General features: G+C 38.1%; 1 protein-coding gene across 1 annotated transcript; it reads right to left on the minus strand.

Moving 5' to 3' along the window:
• Nucleotides 1-879: 879 nt before the first annotated feature.
• Nucleotides 880-11327, minus strand: LOC116290240 (soluble guanylate cyclase 88E). The gene is made up of 9 exons (XM_031697249.1): nt 10413-11327; nt 8115-8680; nt 7394-7523; nt 6452-6598; nt 5509-5655; nt 4771-4930; nt 2639-2748; nt 1714-1803; nt 880-1346 (listed from the first exon to the last, which is right to left on the minus strand). The coding sequence occupies exons 1-9, from the start codon at nt 11214-11216 to the stop codon at nt 1272-1274; spliced, it is 2229 nt and encodes a 742-aa protein (XP_031553109.1). The 5' UTR covers nt 11217-11327; the 3' UTR covers nt 880-1271.
• Between the last annotated feature and the right edge of the window lie 253 nt (nt 11328-11580).

An 11580-nucleotide genomic window follows, 5' to 3' on the forward strand; every position in this document is an offset into this window, starting at 1 on the left:
AAAGAAATCCCTCTTTTTCTCGATGGAATGTGTGTGTGGCAATTCTTTTGTATTTCCATGTCATTAACCTCGCATTCAAGACACTTTTAAGAAGCGAACAACAAACAAGAAACAAACCAAAATTTTTAAAAACAAAAAGAGGGAAAAAATGAAATTAAAAAAATGAAAATGAAAAATGGAAAAAAAATGAAAAAATGAAAAACGATTTAGCTTCAAATATACAATTTGGCTTCCAACAGAACTATGGCATTTAGTTTTTTTTTCAAATTATCATACAGAGCGTTTTCACTCACGTCAGAAGACAACCATAAACAATAGAAACTTTCTGCACAGTATTTGCATAAAAATAGAGTTCAATTCCCGGAGGATAGAAAATGTATTGTTTTGGTACCCCATAATGCCGCTGTGAGGTCACGTGAAAACGCTCTATATTATCAGTAACGCATCTATTTTTCCTATTGAGGCCAGTATCTGGACTCAGAAAGCGAGAGTTGAAAAATAAATATGTAGGTATATACATCAATACGGTATATACATCAATAACGCATCATACATTAAGAAGGCATGATGTATACATCAATTTTGTAAATATCTGAGTAATAAAAGTTTTGGTTTTCCCCCAGAAATACTAAATTTTTGTTATTGGTTTGTGTGTTGTTTTTTTTTTTGTTTTTTGTTTTTGTTTTTGTTTTTTGTTTTGTTTTGTTTTTTTTTTTGTTGTTTTTTTTTTTGTTTTTTTTTGTTTTGTTGTTTTGTTTGTTTTGTTTTTTTTTTGTTTTTTTTGTTGACTAAAATTTTATCGCTGCCATATTGTTTTCATGCTTAGAAATCATTTCTTTTGCGCTTTGGATATTTTCTCAAGTAAAACCAGCGAAGTCCAAAATATAAAATCATATTCTTGGTTAAAAAGATTTGAATACAAAAGACGAAATAGGATTATTATTTGAGAAAGAGTGTTCTTGCCCACTCAAACTTTAGCTCCTTCAAGGATCCAATCAACTATCGCCTCCTTTCATCTCGGAAAATCCAACCCAAAGCTTCCTGGCTTTGTCGCTAGAATTCACAAATTTGAAAGCCCATTTACCCATTGCTCTTCCGGTATACAAAAACATTGAATGTTTAAAAAAGTTCTCAATTGTACAAATTAAGATTACTCTTCGATTCAGGGAGGTATTTCACCACCCTGCTCGAGGTTTTTCGTCAAGATCTACCATTTATTCGCAGCTACACCACTCGCAGTGCTGTCGAGATTCACTCAATTTAGTCATACGTTAGCTTCTCTGTTCCTTTAATATCTCATCTTTCCTTCCTATTAACCAATGGGTTTTCATTTCTTCCTTGAGTCCCTACGAATCAACGTAAATATAGTTAGGATTGGACTGGACTTGCATCATGTATGAGTAGAATTCGACATATTTCTCTCCCTTGATTAGAGGGATTTTCTGCGGTTTCTTCGGTTTTCCTCCCTACACAAAACCTATCAAGCTAAATTACACGTTGATCTGTGAGTTAACCGTGCCCCCCGGGGATGCCTGACTTTGATCAGCCTAGTGGTTGTTTCAGGGTTCGATCGCACAGCCCACAGATTGTTTTAAGGTTCGATCTGTGAGTTAGCTTTGCCTTCACTTAGATCAGCCCAGAGGTTGTTTCAGGGTTTCAATCTGAGGTGACGCAATTTTAGGTGTTTTCCGCACTGCAGCTTTCAGTACTAACCTTTAAGGGTATGTATCCCCGAAACTCTGTCTGAAATTCTGTGCCCTTGAGACAGGCGTCGCAGCTATCACTGATGTGAATTCTCATCGGCTGAAAACTGAACTAAATTAATAAATCTGCTTGGAAATTTGGTTTCTGAGCTAGTGATTTTTGTCAGAACGTGAAAAAGTTTCTAGTACTGGGCCGGGTTGTTCAAAGCTGGATTAGCGCTAATCCAGGATTAACTCTATAGGTCTTATTAAGAGTTAACCCAGGATTAGCACTAATCGGGCTTTGAACAACTGGGCCCTGAGATAGTCATGTAATACACCTTTTGCTGTTCATTAACCGCAAAGGAATATTCATTGAAGCAAAAAAGCATTGTCGTTAGAGCGAACAGGCATACAATAAGGCGAACGGAGTCTCAAGAGTGCGATGGAACTTTCATTAAGAAATTTAGCATTGAATTTGACAATCATGAATATGTTTGCGTGGGTTTATTAACGTTTTCAAAATTTTATTAGCGTTTTGGTGCAGATAATAAACCACAACACGCATTCAATACAGTGTTTTGGACATTGTGTTAGCCGTTACATATATTTGCACGAGAATGTATTCGTTCAAATCAAAATTGATGTTCTATAAGACTTTTTCTTAAATATTACAAGAAATTAAAAAAGGTAAGATTTTGTAAAAGTCACTTGGAGACTATGACGTCACGTGTACCCAAGAATTGTGACGCAGAAAAAGCAGTCACTTAAAACTGTGGCTTTTTGAATAATAAATGAATCCCCCACCCCCCCCCCCCCCCCCCCCTCTCTCTCTCTCTCTCTCTCTCTCTCTCCGCTCTCTGACTTGGAAATAAGGGGAAATCTTACTCAGTAATCAGACAGATATTTGAACAAAGTATCTATCACGTGACTTGATCACGTGCTATATTAATTACCAAGGATGTTGTTCGTAGTCTTGCAGCGATGTTTACAGTATCTCCGAATAAACAATATTGTGGCATCTTCTGTCCTACTATTCCAGCGGCTGTTGAGCCAGAATGCATGCCTGAACGGAAAGAAACAGTTTTTAAAAAATTAATTTCGATCTCATTCCTGACAGGAATTATTCATGTTATTTTATTATCGTTATTTTCTTAATTTTCGAAACTAAAAACAACGTGGGCTCATCACAGAACGCCTCTAAGGGATTGCGCTGTATATGCGCATACCCGGGGGATCTCAAGGTTAACTTTCCCATCGATTAGTATTTCCAATAAATATAATTCTTCGTACCGAAAGGCAAACCGCATGTGTCTTTTGTGACCAATGCTCTAAGGGATATGCGCATACCCGGGGGATCTCAAGGTTAACTTTCCCATCGATTAGTATTTCCAATAAATATAATTCTTCGTACCGAAAGGCAAACCGCATGTGTCTTTTGTGACCAATGCTCTAAGGGATATGCGCATACCCGGGGGATCTCAAGGTTAACTTTTCCATCGATTGGTATTTCCAATGAATATAATCCTTCGTACCGAAAAGCAAACCGCATGTGTTTTTTATGACTAATGCTTTGAACTTGGTAAACCGCAAACCACTTGGCTTAATAAGGGATGGACCATTAGATGATTGAGGGGGAGGTTTGCAAGAATTGATTTATGGGCATATCAGACACTTGAAACCTGTAATTCGAAGAAACTAATTACGACTCCAACAGGTCTACTATCGTCATCTCTCTTGAAGCACGATTATGGGCATATCAGACACTTGAAACCTGTAATTTGAAGAAACTAATTACGACTCCAACAGGTCTACTATCGTCATCTTTCTTGAATCACGATTGGCCGCCCTATTGGCTTATTCAGTGTACTCGCCACTCAACTCTCGGTGAACATTATTTTGTGTTTTTTCAATATTCTCTTTTCGTAATCAAAATAATTATATTTTCGAGGGCAATAAGTTAGATAGCTGAGAGGTTAATTATCTTACCCTCGTAAAATAAAGAATGAAATAAAATTAGTTTGTGTTTTTTCAGTATTCTCTTTTCGCAATCAAAATAATTATATTTTCGAGGGTAATAAGTTAGATAGCTTAGAGGTTAATTATTTTACCCTCGTAAAATAAAGATTTAAATAAAATACATAAAATAAATGCGCACGATATTTACTTTTTTCGTAACAACGCCTGCACGCAACTGTTTTTGTGTTTGCTCCGCGATATTTCTTTACCGAAAGGAGAGGTTGTAACTGCATGAAATTGTTTTGCCTAGGTTCGTCAGCTGAATCACAAGTTATCAATATAGATGAGAATATGTAGACCGCATAGCACTTATGAAATAAATGAGGATATAGAAATATAGATAAGTTATAGTGCTTAGGAACGAGGTTATTCCGGGCGAAAGCCCTTGGAATTATATTCGGAAAAATTAATTTCCGACCTCGAATCGAACCCACGACCTTCGGAATTGTACTACCGATGCTCTACCAGCTGGGCTAGAGGTCAGACTGAGCCGGGGTGAAATAGATGTTAGGTAGCGGTAATTGTGATGCAAAGATGAGAATATGTGGACCGCATAGCACTTATGAAACACATGAAGATATAGAAATATAGATAAGTTATCAATATAATTCTTTTGGCTGGTTGACAGCACATAGTGGTCAGTGTTTGGTGAAGATAATGAGATGCATAGACTTTTACCAGCTGATTATTAATACCAAGCAAAAAAGCCATGTTTAATGTTGAGTAGCGGATGTAATAATACTGGGAGGTTCTTATATAGCGCATTTATACATCGTCTCAATGCGATTTAGATTTATGACCAGTGGAGGACTTTACGGGCTGCATATTGATGGTTTTCACGGCGGCCATGTTGGAGGAACTTAACAAAAGAATTGTCAATGCATTTTTTTGTTATTTAATTTTCTTGGGAATGGCTGAAAACCAACAATTGGCGCTATTGGCAGCCGTGCAGCTTACAATCACGAGTGATTTGTTAGTACATTAGTGTAACGCACTCCTTTAACCAGTGATTATTGACTCTTAAAGAGGGACGGTTTTTTTCTAGCTTCCTCTTAGAATAATTACGTACCGATTGACAACGTTAAGGTGTGTTTAGTGATGTCTTTAAGAAACATCGTCATCGAATCCATCATTGCTAAAGCCATAGCCGCCATAGGCTCTGCGTGGCGCACCTTCCTAACAGGAGCCCCGCTGACCGCCATGTATACAGCATCCCCTAGGGTCTCAAACTGGAATAAAAGAACAAATTGTTAAGTCTATATCAGTTGAATAAAATTGTTAGTTATGTTCGCGGCGTACGAATTAAAACGATAGCAATTGCAACTTCAAACATTTTATCGATACCCTGAAACAAACTCCTGGACAATGAAAGTCATGGCACGGCTAACTCACAGATCGCACCCTGAAACAACCACTGGGTTGATCTAAGTCAGGTCACGGCTAACTCACAGATCAAACCCCGAAACAACCTCTGGGCTGATCAAAGCCAGTGATTGCACGGTTATAACTCACTGATCGAGCCCTGAAACGACCTTTGGGCTTATCGAAGCCAGGTAACGGCTAACTCACAGGTCGAACCCTGAAACAACCTCTGGGCTGATGTAAGTCAGGGCATGGCTAACTCACAGGTCGAACCCTGAAACAACCTCTGGGCTGATGTAAGTCAGGGCATGGCTAACTAACAGATCGAACCCTGAAACAAATTCTTGACTGATCAAAGTCAAGGCACGGCGGCTAACTCACAAAATTGGAATTCAGTATGTTAGGTTTTTCTGTGAGTTTTCATAATTTATATTGGGGGACTTACTTTATAGACATCATACTTTTCGCTGAGGTTATCAAAGGTAATAAACATCTTATTGACAATAGTGACAACTTCCATGGCATCCACACTAGAGCACAGCTTGATAAACCCATCCAGGTAGCTAAACAGGACAGTAACACTTTCAAAATACTGAAACAAAATACAACAAAATGATAAGAAAAAGACTCTTTGACTCTCAAACCACATTCTCATACTCATTAACAATTCATGAGTAAACCATCCAATCAATGGGTTATTTTTGGGTCACATGATGTTACTTGAAACCTGGTAAAGTGCTGTGAAAGGAATGCATTCAGTCTGGAGTAGCAGGAACAAAATTAATTCAGTCCTAGTAATTGGACCAAAATTAATTCAGTCCTAGGACTAAGCAATTAGTTAATTAATTCAGGACTGAATTAATTTTGTTCCAGTTACTCTAAGTCGAATAATTAATGAGATGAGAAGTCATTTCAAAGCCTCCAATATCGGACTGGACGGGATTTCAAGTCCGCGCAGTTAGAATTGCTTTGACTTGAAATCCCGTCCAGTCCTCATTGTCGGCTTTGAAATATTACTTAATGATTCTCCTGAAGCGTCACAAACAATGTTTTTTCCCTTCAGTATGCGTGACGTTTTCATATTTCAGATCACGTGTCATTCTTTTAAAAATAAGATTCTTTGTTTCAGTTGTATCCATATTTATGTTTCTTCTCATGTGCAACCGTTAAACAAAGAAATGATACTCTAGGGAATGACACGTGGTCTTGAGAGTAAGATCCTTTGTTTGAATTGCCTAGTGTATCCATATATATTCATATATCTTCATGTTTCTTCTCGTGCGCAACTGTTAAACAAAGAAATTATATTCTAGGGAATGACACCTGGTCTGAAATGGGGAAACCTGTAAGTTGCGCACAAGCTGATCGCCAGAAATCGTTTTTATTACCTCGCAAGTATTAATTGGTTTTGCACCATTTTTGAGTCGATCTGCCACAGGTCTTGGTAACATACTGTACAGAAGTTCGTCGCTTCGTTGTCTTTCCTCTTCAAGTTTTCTTAAGTTTTCTTCCAATTTTGCACTTTTGTCTATTAGCTGAAGGTAGAAATACATATATTAAGACATTAACATACACTTTTTGTAAACAGCGCACATGAACATTTGCGCTTTATAGAAATAAAGATAATCAATATTATATTATCTAGCTATGCAGAGCAAGAGGGATGGAAAGAATTTGAAGAGCGGTGCGCACTTTATTCTCCTCTCTCTATCAGTGCTCCTTTTTAAGGGTATTCAAAGCTCGATCTACCAGGGATAGAGAGAACTCGAAGAGAGGTGCGCACTTTATTTCCCTCTCTCTATCAGTGCTCCTTTTTAAGGGTATTCAAAGCTCGATCTACCAGGGATAGAGAGAACTCGAAGAGAGGTGCGCGCTTTATTCCCCTCTCTCCATCAGTGCTCCTTTTTAATCGAAGAGCAGTGAGCACTTTATTCCCCTGTCTCTATCATGCTTCATTTTAAGGGTTTGAAAGCTCGATCTACAAAGGATAGAAAGAACTTGAACAGCGGTGCACACTTTATCCCCCTCCCTCCGTCAGTGCTATCCTCTTTAGTTCCGACAACCTTCTTAAAAATAGGTGTAAGTACTATTCTTTTAAAATTGATAATACGATTCTTCTCTAGAGTAATAGCTAGTCCCTTTCGCAGTTCCCTGCGCCATTGCTACACGAACGGTGAGCTTGCAATGATAGAGAACTTTTTAACACCTTTAACCATTATGCACCCTGATGTCTCTGTCATTGCAAGCTCACTGTTCTTCTCGCTTCGATGCAAAGGCACGGCTACCTTTCAAGATGGCGCAGGGAATTGTGAAGGAGATTATTCTTTTACCTGATCACGCGCATACTCTAGTTGTGGTAATGGTTTGATACCAGATAACACCATCTCTTGAGATCTGTCATAAATACCCAGGTCACTCATGTAGAGACCTAACTCTACCATCTCGTCCAGGTCACTTATTCTGAAAAAAACAGGCAACACTATATGTAAAAGTTCTTTGACGAGTATAGAGGTTTTGCACCATTACGTGCCGGAGCCATAATCCAGCTTGGACTTCCTGTGGTTAGATGGTAAACGATAAAGTTCCTTTGCGCTTGGGAATTGAATTCTTTCTCATGTAAAACGATGGATAAATTGTATTGCCAGGGCTTCCATGGATAGCAGACCTTTTATTAGTTCTGAAGGGACTAACCCTGGCTTTATTTATTTTTAAATAAGGGTTTCATCCATTCATTCTATTAATAAAGAAATACGTAACGAAGAATGACATGCGAAATACTAAAAGAATTAAGAATAAATGAAATATGAAAGGGGACGAATGAATGAAGTGGGAAATGGAAAAATAGGATTTAAAGAAATAGATTAATAATATTGTATACGTACTTACAAAGGTGAACACACAAAAAGCACCTTCCCCCAGGAAGAGATGTATACGTACTTACAAAGGTGAACACACAAAAAGCACCTTCCCCCAGGAAGAGATGTATACGTACTTACAAAGGTGAACACACAAAAAGCACCTTCCCCCAGGAAGAGATGTATACGTACTTACAAAGGTGAACACACAAAAAGCACCTTCCCCCAGGAAGAGATATACTTCATTTCTCCCTTGAGGTGAAGACTGCGCTGTCGTTTGGCGCTCGTTTCGTCACCTTCTGTATCTGATGATCCAAGACTAGACTTGCTTGCTGTATGAAGATCCCATCTTGCCTTGCTTCTCCACAATCCTGTCTTATCATTCGATTTTAACAAACAATTAAAACCATTTTTTGTTTTTACAAGGTCCTTATTGGCCAAACCTTCATAACTTTTTCCAACTTCGTTTTGATTTTCGTCGTCTGTCGTCTCAGTGCCGGCACTTGTAAAACCATTCCACTTCTTCACACCATTACAGTGCACATTAACACCATTTAATGTGGCAGTTTTTGTCCGACAAGTTGAACCTTTATAATCACTATGGTAACCACTGTCGATGACGTCACAGTTGGGTTTCATGAAGGTACATTTGGGGTATTCTTTTAAGGATGGGCTTTGACATTCTTTGCAAAAAGTTGTTGATGATGCAGGTTTGGTTGGGATTTTGGAGATTAATTCGAAGACGACTGGATTCCTTTGTAGCTGTAAAATATGAAAACAATTTCCCAGTTATAAGTTATCAATTTTATTTTCCCCATAAAATATAAATAATAATAAGCATTAATGTCATTGTTATCTTTAATTACTCATCGACATCATCATAATCAACGTCATCAACGGTATCATCACCACCATCAGCATCATCATCATTACATCATCATCATATCCCCATCATCATCAACATCATCATCATATCCCAATCATCATCATCACCACCACCATCACCATCACCATCACCATCACCATCACCACCACCATCACCATCAGCATCACCATCACCATCACCATCACCATCACCACCACCATCACCATCATCACCATCATCACCACCACCAACATTGTCATCATTTTCAACATCATAACCATGACAATTAAGTCAATCTTCAAAATTTTCCCTTTGAATCTTATTTATGATTCTATTAATCTTAGTGAGTGACAACATTTCCATTTGGGATTAACGAGACAAGTTAATGAGGAATGCTTTGTTATTGTCAACCAACATGGTGGCTATGGTGTAACATGCACCCCAAGAATAAAAGCTATTCGTTGTATTCTTTGTATGGCAACCGCATTTCCTAAATTTCAGAACAGGTTTTCTCAACCAAAATTCAATCATTCTATGACCCCAAACCAACAGAAATGCTTCGTTATCGTCAACCAAGATGGCGGCTATCACGTTACATGCACCCAAAGAATAAAAGCTATTCGTTGTATTCTTTGTATGGCAACCGCATTTCCTAAATTTCAGAACAGGTTTTCTCAACCAAAATTCAATCATTCTATGACCCCAAACCAACAGAAATGCTTCGTTATCGTCAACCAAGATGGCGTCTATGACGTAACATGCACCCCAAGAATAAAGAATATTCCTTGTGTTGCTGTGACCGCTTTTCCTCAATTTCAGAAAGCGGAAATTCAATCCTAATATCACAAACCAACCGCTGTTTGAAGACACCGCCTTGGTTACTGTGTTTGAGCTAAGCGGCAGAGATCAATTTTCTGCAGCTGTAACAACATTAGGATAAATATTGATTTTTTAATGAAAATGCCAAGCCAAAACAAATTTTGTACATCATGCATGATCTACTCTTTACTCATGCTTTTGTTCACATGTTCTTTTGTTTTTACCGTCGGAAATTACCCATAGGTACATATTCAAAACATAGATAGACAAGCATTAATATAATGTGAATGTTTCATGTGGTTTTTAAAAAGCTTTCTTACGAATAACTATTGCAGCTATTTTCGAAAAGGTTTTCAATGGTTGGTTATGAATACTGTGAAAACTGCATATTGTATAAAGCAAGCCATAACGTTAACTGCAGTAAATAAAGGCAAAGTAAAATCAAATAATCTTAGGTTTGGCATCCCTCAAATAAAGCGCAACCCAAAATCAAAATAAACATGCCTTGTTTCTTTCATTTGATTGGTTGAGAGTTTGTATATTAATTAGGGGGCGGTAGGAAAAATGGAGGGGGTTCATTGCAGGCCCTCCCTCTTCTTCCTTCCTCTCCCCAGTCCCCCTCCTCTTCCTCTCCCCAGTCCCCAATACCCTTCCCTTTGGGCCGCTACGCAGGTTAAAAGAGGTCTATTTAATTTAGTTAATCTATCAAGCGTGACACTCCCAATCTCAATCACTTCGGCTATCACAAACAAATATCAGCCCACATCATTCTTCATAACTTTGAATAAATCATGCAGTCCCCACACTTACGTTTTCCCATGTGAATTCAACCTTTGGTCTTCTAAGAGCAAACACCTCACATACATCCATTCCAAGTACAGAGTCTCCAAGTATGGTTAAAATATACGAACCCGCCATGCTTATCTTCATATTACGAGAAATAACAAAACCAAACGGGAAAATCTCGAAGAAAGTATCCAGAGAGAGCCATTTGGGAATAGTCTTCCCAGGAGGGGACAGTGCTTTAGGAATAAAAGGCTTCGATGACTGGTTGTCGAAATTTAAACGATAGATAACATGTGAGTTGTGCGCTGTTTGTTGATGTCCAATTACTGTTATCTCAATTTCCATTGGGAAAAACTCGCGAACGACTTGTTCTATTTGGCCAATGACATAGTATTTAAATCCTTTCCGCTTTGATAAATAATGAAGTGATAGTCCTGAACTCGTTTCATCCTCACAGTAAAAACTAGGAGACTCCATTTTCGGGTACCCAAACCTCATCTGTTCGTGTATGTTGTCGATGCTGTTTAAGAAAGCCCCAAGATTTCTTCCAGTCACTCGCACAATGCGGTCATAGCCATAATTGGAGAAAAATTTCACGAAGCAGTTTCCGAAAAATTTCATGAAATCCTTCTTCTTCCATCCGTTTTGTTTTCCGACGACTTCAACAGCGCCATCAGCGAGTTTGAGGAATAAATCATCACTGTAACGATGATGCGTGACAAAAACTCGATTCTCGACACCTGCTAAAGAACGGATCTTATTCCAAACCTCTTCACCGTAGATTTCTTTTAAGTAATGCTGGATGCTTTCAAGTAGCATGCCATACATCGTGGCTTCAATAAACCCTCGGTCAGGTCGCCATGTTTAAACGTGTACTTCGACTCATTATAAGAAACATCTTTTCGCTACAGGTCGTTTCCTTCTAGTGAAGACGATGACAACCACATCTAATGAAATAATAAATCACACACTTACCCGTTAGCACGCGTTCAAGTATGACACGGTTATAAGTTTTTCTACGCGTTTGTAATTTTAACTAATTCTAATTTCTAAATCGTGCACCAGTATAAGTGAGACATGTCGTGTTAAACCGACAGTAATTCGTTAAAATTAAATATTGCAATTCAAAATAATAAAACTGTCGGTTGGATAAAATAAAATAACACGAGATGAACAAACGCGATAAAAAAAT

The sequence above is a fragment of the Actinia tenebrosa genome, unplaced genomic scaffold (genome assembly GCF_029948245.1).
Source record: "Actinia tenebrosa isolate PJP-AT-01 unplaced genomic scaffold, QUT_ActTen_1.0 PGA_scaffold7__59_contigs__length_16204524, whole genome shotgun sequence".
Lineage (NCBI taxonomy): Eukaryota > Metazoa > Cnidaria > Anthozoa > Actiniaria > Actiniidae > Actinia > Actinia tenebrosa.

Coding starts and splice junctions, on each gene's coding strand:
- LOC116290240 (XM_031697249.1), bottom strand. CDS start 11,216: ATGTATGGCATGCTACTTGAAAGCATCCAGCATTACTTAAAAGAAATC. Junction 8,681..10,412: donor TTGAATTCACATGGGAAAAC/GTAAGTGTGGGG, acceptor CATATTTTACAG/CTACAAAGGAATCCAGTCGT. Junction 1,347..1,713: donor GGGGATACATACCCTTAAAG/GTTAGTACTGAA, acceptor GTTGATTCGTAG/GGACTCAAGGAAGAAATGAA.